Here is a 20,087-nt window from a genome sequence, read left to right as displayed (position 1 = left end):
ACAAGCAACGGGGAGAACAACGAGAAGGAACACACCTGACCGGGAAAAAGATAAAGATGGCGGACAGACAGGCGACATTGATGTGATGTTGGACCTACCCACTGATCAAAAAGTAACGATTATTTTGAAAAAGATATTCGAAATTAAATCAGAGGTAGAAAAGATAGAGCCATTAGCTCGGAAGATTGAAGAAATAGAAGGGAAAGTTTCGGATATCGAGAAATCAGTTGAAAACGCGCACGAGAAAATAGAAGAAGGGATGAAAGACGCCGCTATGAAAACAGAAGTGATGGAACTAAGACAACAACTCAAGGAAACTGAAATAGAAATAAAGAAGATGAAATGGAAACAAGACAATCAGGAAAATCGAGGAAGAAGAGTCAACATAAACTTCAGAAATATACCAGAAGGAGCGGGAAAAGGAAGCAACGGAAGTGTGGACTTTATACGTAAATTTATAGTGAAGCACATGGGAATTGAAGAGGCGGCAAATGTAGCAATACAGAGGGCACACAGAGACCCGCCATTTTTGGATGCAACGAGAAGAAACGTAGCAAGAAACCGACCCATAAAGGTAGCCTTCGTAAGTGCAGGAGAAGCAAGGAACATACTAATGGCGGCACCACGAAAATTGCGAAACCACCCATACAAGGGAAATCACATTTTTGTAACTGATGATGTGAGCGCTGTGGTACAAGCTGAACGTAGGCGGCTGGTTGAGTACAAAAAGTTATTCAAAGCTAAAAATCCTGATAAAACCTGCTTCGTAGCATGGAGGATCCCAGCCACATTAATGGTCGAAGACGCCCAAGGAAAGCTTCAACCCATGACAGTCAAAGACATTTAAGTAAAGGTACTCTCTTTCCATATGTATATATCGGTAATTAACGGTACAGGACTTGAGACTGCCCAGTTGAGGAGACTCTAAACTGAACAAATCGAAATCAAATTGTTTGTGGAGTTGGTTGGCACCTGATTGCGACTCCCCCTTATCCTTTCTGTGTTTTGGGTAGTAGTATGTCAGGATGTGCCTTCCTGTTTGTTATTTCAATATTCATTTTGTGTTTTTATTACTCCTTATTTAATTTTGTTATGGTCATAAAATGGGCAAAGGGTAAACAGATGGTGGGACACTGCAAACGAGGTGTAATGTACAATATACATGTTAATATATGGAAATTAATGTACTAACATTTAATGCTAGGGGATTATGAGAGTATAACAAAAGGAAAAAAATGTCTATTTGGTTAAACAGAAAAAAAGCTAATCTGATTTTCCTACAAGAAACACATAGTGTACCGAAGGACAAAATGTTTTGGTCCATGCAATTTAAAGGGCAATGCTGGTTTGCCCATGGAACAGGGTCCAGCAGGGGTGTTATGGTGATAGCCAGGAATCTAAATTTATCTATTAAGAAATGCGTACATGATCCAAATGGAAGGTATGTTCTGCTCCATGCCGTGATTGATGAAAAACCTTACAGAATTTTAAATACTTATGCGCCAAACCAAGAAATAGATCACAGTAAATTTGTATCAGAAATTCGCCACTTGCTACTAAACAACTTATTTGAACCTGAAAGTGCAATTATCTGGGGAGGTGATTTAAACTGTGTCCTTGATATTAGTTGGGATAGAGATGGAGGGAATCCTAAAAGTTGGAAAAAATCTATTGATATCATAAATGACATTATGGAACATTTTAACATGGTAGACATTTGGAGGTTATATAATCCAAACCAAAAAAGATTCACATGGCGAAGAAGGAAGCCATATGTTATACAGAGTAGACTTGATTATATTTTGATTGGGGATAATCTACAAAATGATGTGGATAAAATAGAAATAATTCCAGGTATTCAATCAGACCACTCCGCAGTCCACCTTAAATTAAAATTTACGCAAACTAGACGCGGTCCGTCCCATTGGAAATTTAATGCGAGTCTCACACAGGATGAAATGTATGTGAATAGTATAAATGAAAAAATTAAGAATTGGATGGAAGATATAAAAGGAAAAATCCAGGCCTCATCTGGGACTATGTTAAATTTAAAATAAGAGAGTTTTCAATTAAATACAGTAAGAAACAAGCTAAAAATCGTAAAGAGAAGACAAAAGAATATGAAAACAAAGTTAAAAGTCTAGAAGAAAAATGCTCAGAGGCGCCGAATGAAATAAATTTTAATGAACTAGAGGAAGCCAAAATGGAGTTGGATAAAGAATACAACTACATCACAGAGGGGCAAATTATACGATCAAGGACTAACTGGTTTGAAAAGGGGGAGAGAAATAATAAGTACTTTCTTAATTTAATAAAAATAAACACAAGCAAATCATCAATTAAAAAAATTAAGAAAAATGATATAATTATAGAAAATCAAAAGGTAATCCACTGTGAAATTAAAACCTTTTATGAAAACCTTTACAAAGAAAAAAAGTTAACAAATCGAATGTTAAATGATTTCCTAAATGACAAGGTACCTAATCTGAATGAAAGGTCGAAAGCACATTGCGAGGGCCTGTTCTCTAAAGGGGAAATTCATACAATCTTAAATACACTGCCGAAAAACAAAAGTCCGGGTAACGATGGTCTGACATCGGATTTCTATAAAACCTTCTGGCCTTCTGTGGGACAATTGGTGGTTGATTCACTCAATTTTGCGTTTGAAAAGGGACAATTCTCACCTTCGCAACGACAGGGAATTATAACCTTAATAGAAAAACCAGGAAGGGACCATCGGCTCCTTAAAAACTGGCGCCCAATAACTTTATTAAATGTAGACATGAAATTAGCTTCCAAGTGCTTAGCAAAGCGAATTGAAAAAGTATTACCGGAAATAATAGGCCCAACACAAGTTGCGTTTGTAAAAAAACGCAAAGTAGGTGATTACATTCGGCTAATTGATGAAATCTATAACTATACAGAGGAGCAGAATTTGCCAGCCATATTAATGGCAGTGGACTTCGAAAAAGCCTTTGACATGGTTAATTGGAGTTTTTTACTGAAAGTCTTGCACAATTTTGGCTTTGGAGAAAGTTTTATAAAATGGGTAAAAACAATGTACACCAATGTTGAAAGTAGCGTAATAAATAATGGCTACGGCACAGGTTACTTCTCAGTCCAAAGAGGTGTACGGCAGGGGGACCCACTGTCACCAGCCCTCTTTATCTTGGTACTGGAAACCCTGCTCATCAGTATACGGGGTAACAGAAATACTGCTGGCATCACCATAGCAGGAAAGGAGGTCAAAGAATCTGCATTCGCGGATGACATGACATGTTTTCTATCCAATAGTGAATCAGTTGACAATTTAATGCAGGTGTTGAAAAAGTTCCATGAATGTAGGGGGTTAAAAATTAACAGGGATAAAACTGAGGCAGTCTGGTTGGGAAAATGGAAAAACAAAAATGAGGAAAAGTTTGGGGTCAAATGGCCCACCTCGCCTATCAAAATTGTGGGAGTACACTTTTCGTATGACAAAGAAGAAATGCAAAAGATAAACATTGAAAAACCATTAAATAATTTGAGGAAAGTTTTAAATCAGTGGAAAAGCAGAAAACTGTCAATATTTGGAAAAACTCAAATTATCAAAACGTTTGGATTATCCCAGTTTACTTATATTCTGGCAAATACGTATGTTAAAAATAGTGTCTTAAAAGAGGTGCACAAAATAGTATATAATTTCATATGGGAAGGAGTTGATCGTATTGCAAGGAAAACCATGATAGACGGGGTGGGCAAAGGGGGTATAGGAATGGTAGACTTGTATGTAACAAAGAAAATACAAAGAATATTATGGCTAAAACATACAATAAGCAAGGAGACAGATCACCCTTGGAAATATTTTGTGAAAGAAAAATTAAACAAACTAGGGGGAGATATGTTATTAAAATGTAACTATTCCACCAGACTGCTTCCAGTGAAATTTTCGGCATTCATGACAGATTGTTTAGATACATGGGCAGAAAACAAAGGTATGCAAGACAACATGGATCAGGTTCTCTGGAACAACAAATTAATTTTGATAGGCGGAAAATCAATATTTTACCAAAACATGTATGATTCAGGAATTAGATTTATCTCGGATTTGTATATTGATGGTATACTGAAACCATGGAATGAATACAAAGAGAAGGGCCTATCGCTTATTGATAAACTAAAATGGATTGGAATATGCAATACTGTTCCGGAGGAACTGAAACATTGTAAAGTACTAGAAAATAGGGAAACAACTATCGTTATAAAAAACAAGCAAATTTTGTTGGAAGACTTGACCAAAAATATGCTTAAAACAGAATTCATCAGCAAAATTTTTGTGAAACCAATAAGTGAATGTTCTTTAGAGAGAAAACTTAATCTGGAAATTGAATGGAAGAAAATGTATAAAATGATTACAAGGTTATCAATTGACACAAAATCCAGAGAATTTCATTTCAAGTTATTACATAACATACTGTATACAAATGACCATTTACACAAAGTAAATCCAGAACGCTTCCCTGAATACCAATGTACTTTCTGTAACGAATATAGTGAAACATATGAACACCTTTTTATGACATGTAAATTTACTGAATCCCTCTGGCATGATGTTATCAAGGAACTGGGAAGACCACTGAAAATTACAGAAGTACCTGGTAAACTTTGTGTGATACTCGGGGACCCGGAGTACGATTGGCCGGTGAACTTTGTTTGCTCACTGATCAGAAACCACATATACTACTCAAAATGGAAAAAACAGAAACCTAACTATGCAAATTTTATTAATTTACTTAAACATCATTTTCAAATTGAGAGTGCGATCGCCAAACAAAAAGAGAAAGAAACGTCACACAAAAAGAAGTGGTCTTCCCTGATACCATATTTAAAGTAACATCTTCATACGGATTACTTGAAGTGTCTTTTAAATGTGTATTCATGAAATGTATTGTAAGCCCAAGAAAATAAATAAGTTACAAAAAAAAAAAAAATACCCAAATAGGCGTCTTTGGATGATTTCTGGCACCCAAAATTGATTCAAAATTGACCTCGCATGAAAATACTGCCGCCTACGGCGGGTCCCGGGATCATTGCGTCAAGAAATATTCAGATAAAGACATAATCTTACCCCATCGTGATAGCTGTCACAATTTATATAGGTAAACGAAGTCACCACAAGTAGAAACGACAAGCCTGTGGTACAACAAAACTGTGGTTTTGCCTGGGAAATTCCCAACTTATTTTCGGTATGTAATCGCGTGATAACGAGGCAACGACACATATGTTTACTACTATGAATGCGAGGGCGCTCTTTACAGCCCGGGCATAATTGATAATACGCAGGAGCAGTGCAGGACGAACACGGCTTCACAAAGTCCGTGCCTTGATTTGCTGGACGTATTATGTTTTGTAAACCCCCCGCTCAATATTATCAAGGCCGTTGCAGACATTACTGAAACCCCACGGAAACCATGGCACTAAAATTTGTTTCGCAAGACACGTTGCTACGCACTGACACACGGGCGCTTGCAACAGGATTTATGGTTAAGGGAGATAGGCTTGGGTAGGGTTATATACTAGTATAGAAATAAAGACAGGGTATGAAACGTACGCACTTGGAATCGCTGTACACCAAACGAATACGGCTGGTTTGTGAATAAACTCGCACACTACACTCACCAAAAAAGCAATCCACTTGACTATCAGACTCTTATTTATCCAATTTTGTCATACGTTTGTAATAATTTGTCTGTAAATTCGCAAAAAAATGATAATTTCTGGCGCTATCGAGCGTCGCAGCGTGAAAAACACAACTACTCCCTGACAAGCTCCGCCCATCGAACGCTCATTGGTAGAAAGGGCTCGGGTCAAAAGGTTACCCTGATTTCAAATACAATAGCGGTCACTACGAATGTAAATACGGGAGCCAAAATCCGGAAAAAATGGGCGTTTCATCTCTTATGAAAGCTGGAAGATGGCATTTTATAGTTATTGGTAGGTACTATCGCATATAACATCAACTATTTTACACCAATCTCAACGCGTTGGTAAATGCTTTTTCGAAAATTCGCTGCTTTACAGGGGGTGATACTCTTAAAGTAGCATTTCGTCGAACACGGTCTCGCGTTTGTACCAATTGCTTTAAAGTTAAAACAACACTTGCAAAACACGTTTAAAACGCTATTACATGTATATCTTATAATGAATAGATGATCGAATATGACTGTAATCGTTAATATGAATAAATTAGAATTTATTTTTCACCATAAGTATACATCAATCTACACAGTATATACACTGCAAGCTAGTTTGTCTCCTTTTACTGAAATTCTGTTTTTACATGTATATGTATATACAGGATTTTGTCAAACTTGAGAAGTGCAAATGAGAGTGATTGTATTGTGTGTGGGTCAGTTTACAAAGCGTGTTCTACGTCATTTGCGGCCACCACTGGGAGCGACAAGATTGTCAGTAAAAAGGTACATAGACTAGGGCTTTTTTTGTTTAGTAATGTATAATATCATTATTTTCCAATTTCAATGGCAGATATTTTCTAGAGCTCTGAAATGTCTTGTACCAACAATATATAGGTCTAACCACAATAGACAACAGTTGGCTGTGATTGGAAATAATAAGACAGAATATATACCGAGAAGTGAAAAAGACACGTTGAAGGTGTGTAAAGAACGTAGACAAACCGGTCACACTGTTCACGCTTACGACTGGTCACAATCACCCTCGTTACCTTAGCTTGTGTTTCCAGTCAAACTCCAATCACAACGTGACTGAGTCGTTAACGTCACTGGATTTGTTCGGCCTCTAGGGGGTACTCCCGTTGAAAAGATATACACATATGTGCCACCAGATGGGGTTCCAAATTCAGCATTTTTATATGGAAAGAGAAAATGCCATTGCATAGCCATACACAAAATAATCTGATTGTAAGGTGTCCGGTCCCTCGTGAAATTGAAATATTATGAGTTTATATTAAACTTGTATCGTCGTCATTTTTGCAAGCCTTTGTAGCTAATTTAGAAATCAATGTATTCAATCGGTTAGTATGCGTGCGCGTTGATTTGCCCATCCTTCTTCGTGCACAATTCCAATGCGAAATCACAATCGGGTATTTCGTTAATTAAACAATAATTGCAGTGGCTAATTATTATACAGTTAATTTGTAATTTATTATACGCAATTATTACTCGCAGTATATTTTTCCAAGTGATTGAGGCTTTCACAAATTTTCTTCATGGTCCCTGTCATAATAATCTGACTGTATTTCAGTCTAGTTGAGTATGATGTGTATTTTCTTTTCAGAAATATACAGAGGTATAACATGGTGCCACAATAAGGATGGATATAACGAATCACTTGATATATGTGAAATCGCAATATTAATGTTGAATAAAAGGTTCTTTCAGTCTGATATTACCACAATCTGATTAAAATCTGATGTAGTGTACGGGCTTTAATTATTTTGGATATAGACTTATTTTAAGTTTATTTTTCATTACTTTTGTTATTAATGCCCTTTTATTTTATTTTATTTTATTATTTTACTTTGATTTTGATTTTGTGATTTTTTTAATTCCGCCCTACCTACATCTGAGCCGATGCCTATGTAACGAGATTTCAACGAGACCCACTATCGACGATTTTAGTCAACGAATCACAGACCTCCTTCTATAGCGCACATGATGACGTCACCGGGCGGAGTCGGGTGGCAAACACACTCAAATAAAATGGCGGATTATACCGACGTTAGCGACCGAGAATAACACGGCTTTTCAGTAAGTTTATCATTGTCAAATGCAACGAAAGTCATTTTTATGTTAATATTATGGCTCGAATGGTTCGAATTTAGATCGTTATTTTGCATAGTTATTCTGGGAGTGACGATTTTGTTTCCGCCGTTTCGACCGAACATCAGTGTCTTTTTCCAGTCGCCTGCCCTGGAGACGGGTGATGTTTTGTTGAAGATCGGGCCAACATCGTCTACGGTATTGAAACCGTAGCTGTAAATATTCATCAAATTGTATCATCATTTTGTACATTATACAATAAATCTTTATTAAAGTAATTGAGCTGATTTGGACTGGAATAAAATATTTTTTATTGGAACACATCGCAATTGATCAGGAAATATTTTTTTTGCTCCAATTTTCTGCGTCGATGCCGTGGGCCGATTACCGTTATACAATTTAAAATCAGTTTGCATTGTTTACTATAGCTGTTTACAGTATTCTAATCATTACGATTTACTTATTTTTTTGCTTCCATTCTAGATAATTATGCTCAGTGATGTAAAATTGAAGCGATGACTGAATGAACGAACCTTGGTTGGCGAAGATTTATCTGGAAGTGTACACATTTGTTGGAAGTGAAAAAATATTCAATGTAATGACAAAAATTGTAAAATGCTGTGGAATTTCTTTTGCAAATAAAAATATACTAGCAATTTTCTATTAATGGTTTATTCAAGTGGGCAAAATATAATGTGCATAAAGATTGCCCGTAGAGTATCGCTACACTGAAAAGTAAGCAACCGACAGCCTGTATAAAAGGGGGGCTGTGATTGGCTGTTACTTACGCGAGATTTGAACGGGACTTACATAGGCGTCGGATCAGATGTAGGTAGGGCAGAATTAAAAAAAAATCACAAAATCAAAATCAAAGTAAAATAATAAAATAAAAGGGCATTAATAACAAAAGTAATAAAAAATAAAATTAAAATAAGTTTATAGCCACAATAATTAAAGCCCGTACACTACATCAGATTTTAATCAGATTGATATTACCAGTAACACTGTAACCTTGTGAAAGCACATTATCCGAGAGAAGCTGATTGGTATCAACATTATGTCTGTAACGTTTACCAGTGATGACTCCTTTAGTGTTAAGATAAATGACACGGCAGTTGATTTGAAACAGTATGGGTTTCCAACAGCCATGTTTTCTACAGAATATAACTTAGATATTCTAGTACTCTTCTTAGACAGGATAAAACTATGCACTGGTGTGACCAAACCATGTAATATTATTGTCACACAAAACCTATTAATTGAATCTAATCCAGTAAATAGTAAAACTGTTCAAAGTGTGCGTGATATAAAGTGTTGTCGCATATTATCATAGCCTTCTGCTTCCGATATTTGTAGTGGCTGTCAGCAAAGTTCTGCTATCAGAAAAGCTACCAGCCAAAAACTTTAGATGAGCCTAGCCCTGATAGGAAGAAATGTGTCGTTTCGGAAATTAATGTAAGGGATGTGTTAAACATAATAGCACCGAACGATGATTCAAACATGCTTTCGTTATTGACTCCAATAATCAATAATAGTAAAGTGCAACCCAGTAGTTGGGACAGGGCAGTAATCCAGTTTGCAATTCAACTTTGGTGCAGGAGTTCAAAGGTTACTAGGATATCATTGACAACAAGTACTTGATTCTGCCGTCCACGAGATTGTGAATGATGTATAAAAATGTCATCAATCAAAGGCCTGGATTCAACCCAGATGTGTTGAATGGATGTACGACAATATAATAATGGATGAAATGAGCATACAAGAAGATTTGCAGCTTGAAAATAAGGGCGGCAAAAATCAATATGTCGGTGAAATTGACCTGGGCGAAGAATTCAATGACATTGACACCATTAAGCATCAACGGCGAGATGCCAGACTTGCGACGAAGCGGAGAGAGCACCAACCACTGTCAACGAAACGAGTCACCTTTTGATTATATAGGGTGATATCCCCCGGTGAGGTGAGCGAGAGTGTGACCTTTGACCCGAACCCTTTCTACCAATGAGCGTTCGATGGGCGGAACTTGTCAGGGAGTAGTTGTGTTTTTCACGCCGCGACGCTCCATAGCGCCAGTAATTATCATTTTTTGCGAATTTACAGACAAATTATTACAAACGTATGGCAAAATTGGATAAATAAGAGTCTGATAGTCAAGTGGATTGCTTTTTTGGTGAGTGTAGTGTGCGAGTTTATTCACAAACCAGCCGTATTCGTTTGGTGTACAGCGATTCCAAGTGCGGACGTTTCATACCCTGTCTTTATTTCTATACTAGTATATAACCCTACCCAAGCCTATCTCCCTTAACCATAAATCCTGTTGCAAGCGCCCGTGCCATATGCTATATTTAATAGATCGATGGATGTCGTCCTCAGAATAGCTCTTGATGATAAAGAAGCGAGCTCCTTTAGCGTTCAGATTGAAGTTACTGGGGTTATACTCGTTTGCAGATCTCAGTTTCTCAAGAACCGGGTGCGGCAGAGACGACGTGTTGTTGGCTGCATTGACCGGTGCAGTGACACGCTATGCCCATCTGACGCATGCGCAGGACGACTCCCCTTTAAGAGATGCGTCGTCATCCATCCATCCAACCATGAATGTCATAGAGGGCGCTTTCCATTCCTATTATACTAGTATACTATTATATATTATTGTCAATATTATCTGAATTTAAATACGCCTAAAACAGAGTAGAGTTGACTATCGTCGGCATATAGGTGGCAATCGATGGTATGATGTTGGGTGATGTTTCTAATTGGTGATGTGTTTGAAATGAACACTATTGGATCAAGTACGGATCGGGGGGGGGGACTCTGCACTGTAATTGTTGAGGTGTTGATGTTGTTTTATTTACACGCACAAGTTGTTGTTTGTCATTGAAATAGGACTTAACGAGGGATGGTGTTTTACTTCCTTAGTATTGGTCATACGTGCTAGAAGAAGTGTAACGTATTACATGCCGTAGAAATCAAGTAAAACTAGCATAAAGATACCGTTGTGGTTTACACAGCTGTTTTTTTTTCGAACGTTACAAAAATTACTGTAAAACATGTCTTTTTCGCGAGCATGTCTTTTTCGCGAATTTAGCGAGAGAACTGATTCGATAATTCAAGATGTCGCTAATGACTTTATTATCAATTCAAAATGGCCGCCAAACAAAGAAATCAACAATGACAAGAGAGATTCGCTAAATAAACAGTTCGCTACGTCATTTTACCACAATTCGCTAAAATTGCATGCCACTTTTTCAACATGTTTTAAGTAGTCAACAACTTGAAGATAAAGAAGAAGAATAGAATTAATGATATAATAACGAATGTTTGAAACAGGGGGTGATCTTCTAGTCTAGCGCTGTATCGCACAATTGTGTCTATTTCTCTACGTCGGTTGGTGTTACGCTGACAGTAGTTGTGATTCGAGCAAAATTCCACGAATTCCCGGCAACTGGCCCACTGTGCAAGGTGCAGTCCCTCAACCCCAACAAACTCCCTCGCCTTCTTTAATATCTCTGTACGCCTGTGGTCGTCAATTTTCCCCTTCTCGACCGTATACGAACGGTCCTGTGTAATATTCTCCATCCGCTCCACAACTATTTCATTTTTAGCGTGACACCAATGAATACCCAGACCGTCTCCGACGTAGAGGGCCCAGTGATCATATACGTCATGTTCTGGGTGGTCTTTGACGCGCAGTACATCTCCTGGACGCGGAACCTTTGGAACAGTACAGTGGCATCTAAGAAAAACAAACGATTTCTATGATTTTTACAAAGATTTATGACATACGCGATCATGGAATTTGACAACTTGAAGGGCGGTGGTCGTCGCGCCGCGTCCTGTTCGATATGGGACTCGTAGCGACGTATACAACGCGTGCAAAATACATTGTTTATCTACGTGACATTTGAACACGCGCTGCGCGACGACCACCGCCATTTGAACGCTTCGCGACTTTTATGTGCGTGTTAATATTTTGTTCACTCTGGTAAATTATAAATTTTATACAGTGAAGCGCAGATAGCTGTGATTGATTTATAACTATACATTTTGATAAATAAATGCTAGAATTCAAATTGACCAATCCAGAAATGATATTGTGACATCATTGTTAGTTCTGATTAATATTAATGAATTAGATCAACATTATCTCAGAAATATTTTGCTCTCGAGCCAATAACTATTAACTATTTGAATTTGAATGAAAGCTGATTATTGGGATTTACATATTTTTGTATAAATACGTTTGTAAACAAAATCCTAGCTTTGTGACCGCCACTGTATTACAAATCGCAGTTAATGGTTTTCACACTTCATAGTCATGAGTTGCATACAGATAATGAGAATATCAACGACCCCTTAAGTCAATGATCATAAACAACATTTTTTTTTAACTCGCAAAATTTCACATCAGAATCACTAGTTCGATATTAGTTTATAGTAATAATGGTAATAACAAAGATGAATGAAGAAATATTAAAAATATGCTGATATTTCAAAGAGCAGATCTAAATGACTGTTCAAATATTAAATACTAGCTGACTCTTCTACCCAACTATTTACTACAAAATGTATGTCTGTTTCAAAAGGAAGTTTTGCTCACCATTTACGACAATTTTACTCATCAAATTTTAACCAGTAAAATCGCAAATGATTTTTAAAACAGTAGCCTCGGGTGTTTTTTTTAATCTAGTCTCGTAGCTTGTCCCAACAGCTTCATGCAAACGCTTGATTAGACAAAGTACGAGTCTAGCTTTACGTCAAACCGATGTCGAGGAATGAAATCGGCATTTTTGTTCAGCTATAAAAGGACCCGGATCAAGAAATATTCAGATAAAGACATAATCTTACCCCATCGTGATAGCTGTCACAATTTATATAGGTAAACGAAGTCACCACAAGTAGAAACGACAAGCCTGTGGTACAACAAAACTGTGGTTTTGCCTGGGAAATTCCCAACTTATTTTCGGTATGTAATCGCGTGATAACGAGGCAATGACACGTATGTTTACTACTATGAATGCGAGGGCGCTCTTTACAGCCCGGGCATAATTGATAATACGCAGGAGCAGTGCAGGACGAACACGGCTTCACAAAGTCCGTGCCTTGATTTGCTGGACGTATTATGTTTTGTAAACCCCCCGCTCAATATTATCAAGGCCGTTGCAGACATTACTGAAACCCCACGGAAACCATGGCACTAAAATTTGTTTCGCAAGACACGTTGCTACGCACTGACACGTCTTCGAATTATCATATTATTAGCATTTGTCTTTGATTTATTGGAAAAGATGACAAACATGTCCGGAAATAGGATATGAACACTCCCATGGGTTTCGAGCGAGACACGGCTTGTGTAATACTTTCGAAAAGAACCGTGACTGTGGCATTGTAGGGCGAATGATCGGCCGGGCAGGTTCAAGTTCCACCCGGGCCAGCTGTTCATTAATCCACAGTCCCTTTAGATAGATAGAGGGACTGTGATTAATCATAGGTTTCCACAACTTAATATAAGAACTCAAAGAATACACAGTTATATTCTCATTCATAAATACATTGTAATGGTTACAAAAGTGTTCAGTAATTTATGGAAAATGTGGGTGTGAGCCCGCATTCTATCGAATTACTAGTACCCTCCTCTCCGCTCGACAACAATACGTAGCGCCCCCTAGTGACGAAGCGCTTTTTTGACATCAAAAAGATGGGCGATCGGTCGATTTACATTGGCAACCTGAGAGCGCAACCAGGAAAGGATACATTGTAATGAAAGTTGTATCACCTGTATTTTTTCTAATCTATGTGTCGGTGCTTATTTTCACTTCTACAAAAATGGTGTGATTCTCCCGGACTAAAAAAGTTTACAGCGACCCGGGAGTAAACTGAGGAGTGAACCATTTGAATTCCGGGGGGGTTCACCTACGATATTTCAATTGATTGCATGTTCACAAGTTACTGTTTGTCGCAACTATTGAGACTCTTAAAGGGTGGTGGTCGTCGCACTGCGTCCAGTTCGACATGGGACTCATAGCGACGCTGGTTTGTTTACATGACATTCGAAGACTACCGCCTTTTAACCTTAGCTGAGCTCAGTCAAGAAACTTGTAAATCTAAATTGTTTTTAAGCAGTTTGTCTATAGATGATTTTTCCGTTCAATGCGAGATATTGCGAAATTCGTGAACGACGCGGTTTGAACGTCTGCCGCAAAAAAATGAATTATTTGATTTTTAATTTTCTTTTTATAGTTCAATGTCTGAATGCATATAATTAAAAGAAAATATGCCACTACTTCATCAAAACTGGTCATTATCAAATGTGTATAGCACATGATTACGCGTTTGTTGAATTCCACGCGATGTTTCGACGTAACCAATATTTCACGCATAACGCAGGATCTTGCACTGAGCGGGAAATGTGCTATTAACCGCATTTTGCAAATTTACGAAGGTGTGAGGTCAACAGCTGAAAAACTCAACCAATGGTTGGGTTCTAATGTCTGAGCCGTTATGAATTTGGTTGGTTGATCAATGCAAGTTAATCCAACTCAAATTAGGCAAATTTATTGTTTTTCAAAAAAGGTGATTTTTTTACCATCTGTCAGTGTTAGTGCGGCAAAATAGTTCAGTAACAATCTAGGAGGGTTTTGTGAACAATGTTTTGATGGAAGCTTGGTGGTGTTCAGATCAGCAGTGTTGCAATTATAGCCAACATTTTGTTGTCCACTCAAGTTGTATCTTACTCCAAAGTGTACAATAACCAATATTCAATTTACAACCGCTGGGTAGAACTAATAAAGAACCAGGTAGTAAAAATTTGTGAATTGACAAAATTTTAACATCGATAACTATGGTCAACTAGTCAAAACTAGATCACCATTTTAACTAGGGTAGGGGTGGTGGATAAATTTGGATACAACATAGACAGCAAAATGATTCACTAGTATGCACAAGTTTCTTTGCCCCAAGGCAACTGACATTTCAAGGGATACAATTTACGAGCAATTAAGTAGAATGTGTGTGCCCTCAAAGCCATGACATGCCATGCCACTTGCTGCTGCGACAAAACTAGTTATGCTTATTTTCAAACACTTAGTTGACAACAATAAATCATACATTGATATACCCCCCTCCCGGTACTTTAAAACGCATCTTTTTAGCGAGTATGTTATTTTAGCTAATTTCACTAATCTGTAATACCACTAATTCAAGATGCAGCTAATTTACCAGAAAGTCTATTTTCACAGGGAGATAGTCGACACTTTAGCTAAATTAGGATTCAGTTAATTCATGCCATGAGTCAAATCTGCTAAAATTGCATGCTGTAACCTCAGTATAATGAACACCGTTATAATGAACTTCCTGATATAATGAACACATAGCGTGTCTCCCGCTCACAACAAACCCAATGTATTATGTGCTTCATTATAGTGAACATTTCACTATAACAAACTAATTGTATGTCCCCCAAAGAGTTCGTTATAGCGAGGCTACAGTGCACCTATTTCAGAGTGTTCTACATTAGTTATTCAAGAACACATTTTATGACCAAATTAAGTAAAAATACAAGGGAATTAGGAGACATTTTAGTTTGAGTCTCAAATCGCTTATACAGTACACACTTTTCGTTTGAAGACCTAAGCAGTGACTTTATTTAGGGAGATGGGGGGGGGGGTCTATTTTGACTCTGGATCTAGCTAAATCAATAGTAAGAGAGCAATTGTAAAGAACAATGAATCTTCAATACGATGCACGTAACATGTTCTATTGTGGAATCATTTTGTGATTCTATTTTCTTATGTTATACCTATACGTTTTACCATTTACTTCTATGCTATTGATAAAGAGCCATTGCTTGTAACGTCTAGCTATTTTTAATAGTTCCTTAGGACTACGATTACCAAATATTATCTACTACTGTAGAATACTTTATTTTCGCTTGGAATTTATTTTCTTTATTTTCGCTGAAAAGATTCCGTGAAAATAAAATCCAGCGAATATACTTTTTTCCCTATATTTCACATTAAACTCATCAAAAATCAGTGAAAATAAATTCCATACAAAAGGCCCAAAAAGCCTTTTCAGCGAAAATTAATTCCAGCGAAAATTAAGTATTCCACAGTATATGTCATACCTTGACAAAATGGTTGATTTGACCATAAGTACTGGTATTTGATTAAAAAACAGAAAGTTGATATACATGTATAAAACACCAAAGAAGAGAGGGTTGTTGCAACAGCAGCCCAACTCCAACTCCAAAGCAGTTTCCTCTGGTGTTTATGCAAGATTGGCTACTTGCACTGTCAATCACTAAACATAGTTGAACTCTGGTGACCTTGCCCTTTGTTATATAATATAATTCCCTTTATCATAGTTTGTTTCAATATAAATATGCATTGTCATAATAAATTTTGAATACACACAAGTTTTGGGGTTGAACCAACAGTGGGGAATCAGTCTACCGAATGTCCTTAAAAGATCCTTAAATATCTTACAAAAACATTGGTGCCTTATTTGTTTAATTATTTTAAGGGACATAATTTCCAGCTTTATTCAAAGTAATTCAGATATTTTAGTATAAAAACAAATGTCTCATTGCAAAAAAAAAGTGCTGCATTTAGATGTTAATAGATTCATAAAACATGCAAGATATCAGAAAATTTTAGCTGGCTTTAGTCCAAGTATTTTGTACAGGTGTCTGTCAAAAATTAATGATTCACTGAGACAAATATGAACTGCCTCATTGTGTGACTACTGTATTATATGGAAAGTAAAAAAAAACACCCTTTATGAATAGCTATCATGTTGCAAGCTCTGCTTTGTATGCAAATCAACTTAAATAGTTAGTGGAGGGAGAAGTCAACAGCACTGTTGCCTCCTGAGAATCTACATCTTCAAACACTGCAATCTTTGAAATGCGTTTTTAAACTAGTATTATAAAAACTATCATTCTGTTCTAATAGCTGAAACATATTCCTGTGAGTTTTCATTTGTCGAATGAACTGTTTGTCAAATACATATATTTTAGAATAATTTTCTTTTTTAATATGTGGATGAAATGTTTTGCTTTTAATGTATTTTTTATGTATTGTTTTTGATTTGATAACTTTGAACTAAACAGATTTTCTATTAGCTTCAGATCTTGATCAAAGTTAGGCACCCAGTTCATAGGAGTGCTTATATTGATTTTCTGACATCTTGTTTTCTGTAAAGATTTTATTGGTAGGTTTGCAAATGTGTTTCAGACTGTGCAATCTCTCCATGAGTTGGTTTTGAAATCCAGTATGGGATTCTGAGATACATTACCAAGGATATTATTACAAGATAAATCATTTGCTTCATTGAACACATACAACAATGCATATTTCCACTGAGATCAGTGACCTTTGATGTGTATCACCAGTGATCAGTCAAGTAGAAACAGTCAAAATATTTTATCAGATTTTCTCAATTTTTGCACGATATTTTCATACAGGACATCTGTTGTTCAAACTCAGGGAAGACTTTACACTGATGAATAAGGTGACCAAGTTTGATAAAGTTTGGAACAGAATTAGTAAAGTTATTATGCACACAATAACAATTAACGACGACGACGACGACGCCAGACAAAATTTTTCCCTTAATATACCTTTCCCTTCCATCTTTGATGGTACAGGCAAGGTAAAAAGGCAATAGACTGGTTTAATAGTTCAGTATGCGAGCAATAGCATTAAAGGCCCAGGTATACTATAAATATGCTTCTAAACAATAGGGATTATTTCCTTGCTTGTCACACTGTAGTAAACAGCTCCAGCCAAGCTCTGGTAAAAGCACCTTTTCTCGAACTTACAGGTCGATTATGTCATGCCAAATTGGTTGCATGCAACTATGAATATCACCGTAGAGACTAGTATTTATGACAGTAAATAGTGTATGAGCCGAGATTTTGGCAAATAAAAGTCAAAAACACAAACCGGGGAAAGGGACACGCTACTAATCATAAATAACTGTCAATCAAAGTCACGTGATGTTGGACTGCTGAAACAAGATGAGTCATAGGCTATGCAGGTGATTAACACTCATTGGCATAGCCACACCTCCAATTCACACTTTCCTGGGGCAAGTGAATTGGGCCTTAACATATCAATTATCAATAATAATCAGTTCAGCAAAATTATTTAAACACTAAGCAGATGCACATGAATTTGGTCATCTTGATATGTACACTGAAATGCATGAATGAAAATGATTTATTGACCTTGCAAACAATGGCCTCTGCCGTAATTTTTTCTTTGTTCTAATTTTTACAAGTCAAGACTACTTGTACAGACCACATTTGTTCTATTTATGTTAATGACCGATGGGTTTATAGTCAACAAATACATGGTGGATGCCCTTCTAATGGAGCAAATGCTGTAGAAAGATCAACATATTGACACCACCCAAAATCTCCTCCGTGACAAACTTAGCTTAAATTCAGAGGCATAGTGCTTTGACAGAACCAGAAAACTTTGATGCCTTAAGTCGTATTTGCTCTAATAACAGTCAAAGGCACTTATTCTGGTTCTTCTAGAGGAACAGATACTATAAATATGGGCCACCACAACTATAGTATGCTAATCCGAACCAAGACACTCTCATTGATGCAGGGAAACGTGCCATTTACGATGTTTAGAGATCAAGCTGTGATTCCAAATACATTTCTACGGGGGCATGAATATGTCCGCCAGCGATTACACTCATCCGGTTGGTCTTTGGATGTAGAAACGTTTTCGCTCAAGCATGCCGCGATAATTAAAAATCATGCAATAATGTATGCAAAATGCCCGTCAATCAGTTTGAGTAAGCGAGCACAATAAGCATTAATTTACCTAATGGACAGAGCTGGAGTTAATTACCCATGAACACGTGGTGCAATCCATGTGATTAAGCAGTTTCACTTTGAGAAAACCTACATACATAACAGATACTTAAAACTTTCACAACACTTGGCACGAAATTGCATTAGCATTTTTGCCCCAATGAGGAATTGAAAATTGCACTGAAAATAGTGCTCAACACTAGGAAACAAGCAGAATGTCGAGTTAAAATGGCACCCCACCCTCACTTGTTACGAATACTGTAAACCAGTTTTATTTTGTGCAACAAAATTTACAGAGGTCATCCAACATAGCATCTTATCTTCATGAATGCTGTAAAATTCTGAAAAAGACTTGCAATAAAAATAAAATGGTTTACAGTACGACCGGAATGAGTACAAAAGAGGTAAATAAAATATCTTTTTCCAAGACGAGATAAGGTATACAGTATGATTTGCATTTATTTTCAACTAAACATGCAATGAATCCGACAAGGCTGGACATAAAATCATAGAAAACAAATGACAAACATGATGGTATTTGGAGGGGAAAGGGTGTCAATGAGCGATTGTCAACTATTTTATAAACCACAGGGTCAGTTACTGGTCACTTCAAATAGAATAAAACACTAAGCACATGAATGTTTTAAGTGCAATGGTTCTCGATTCCTCTCTCCCGTCGCCTTGTCGAAATCCACAGAAGCATAGTTCTACAAATTTTTGGAACTAGATTTCCAGAGTTTTTTTTTGTTATCAGAGTTAATCGTAGGAAGTTCAAAGCAATTTAAAATCAAACCCAGTCTTATTTGGTGAAGCCTGTTCCTGGGTATCAACCGAGGCATATGTAAATGTCGTTTCGTACACCTATTACATCAAAGCCTGTTACACCCCAGTGCACACAAGTCGCATAAAAAAAAACCAAGGCTAGTTATCATTAGGTATGGACGAATCCAAGAGTCTTTAGCATGTGATACTGTTTTCAAATTCGCAATGTTTTTTTTTTTTTTCCATTGGGATTGTTTCGTGCTGCCGAGACGGCACACACTCGAGTCATATGATTGTATATTACATTGTCCCGTTCTCAAGGTGTTCAGATAGGTAAAATCCTCCAGCACTGTAGAGAATTCCACCAAGTAGTTTGAGGTGTATCTCAAGTTTATCTAGCAATGCAACTTTGCGTTTTATATAAAGACATTGCCATCTTTTTAAGTTTGAAACGTGATAATCCTAGAATCTGGGTTCTTCTTGTAGAGGTGCAATCGATACCACACGAAGCTGCTCCTACTTCCAGTTTCATTCAGCAGCAATTACCGGTAAGTCAAAAGATTCTGTACTATCTGAGTAGAGAGACATAATAACCAGAGTTTTTTCAAAGTGCGTGCTATTTAACGATGTAGGTAAAAAAGCATCCACAGCAAGTGCTGGGTTGGTTTAAACCGACAAGCCGTCTAAAATACACAGAATTTTTAAACGAAGTC

General features: G+C 37.0%; 1 protein-coding gene and 1 long non-coding RNA gene across 2 annotated transcripts; one reads left to right on the top strand and one right to left on the bottom strand.

Moving 5' to 3' along the window:
• Positions 1–7,509: 7,509 nt before the first annotated feature.
• LOC146734474 (uncharacterized) lies at positions 7,510–8,690 on the top strand. The gene is made up of 2 exons (XR_014931518.1): positions 7,510–7,769; positions 8,265–8,690. It is a non-coding gene; the product is annotated as an uncharacterized LOC146734474 (long non-coding RNA).
• A 1,913-nt stretch (positions 8,691–10,603) lies between these two features.
• LOC146734473 (uncharacterized) lies at positions 10,604–12,765 on the bottom strand. The gene is made up of 2 exons (XM_085507659.1): positions 12,627–12,765; positions 10,604–11,514 (listed from the first exon to the last, which is right to left on the bottom strand). The coding sequence occupies exons 1-2, from the start codon at positions 12,629–12,631 to the stop codon at positions 11,037–11,039; spliced, it is 483 nt and encodes a 160-aa protein (XP_085363785.1). The 5' UTR covers positions 12,632–12,765; the 3' UTR covers positions 10,604–11,036.
• Positions 12,766–20,087: the final 7,322 nt, after the last annotated feature.

This window comes from Saccoglossus kowalevskii, chromosome 14 (assembly GCF_978046115.1).
Source record: "Saccoglossus kowalevskii chromosome 14, keSacKowa6.1, whole genome shotgun sequence".
Classification (NCBI taxonomy): domain Eukaryota; kingdom Metazoa; phylum Hemichordata; class Enteropneusta; family Harrimaniidae; genus Saccoglossus; species Saccoglossus kowalevskii.
Note: the sequence above shows the minus strand (reverse complement) of the source record. Positions and strands in the feature narration are given on the sequence as shown.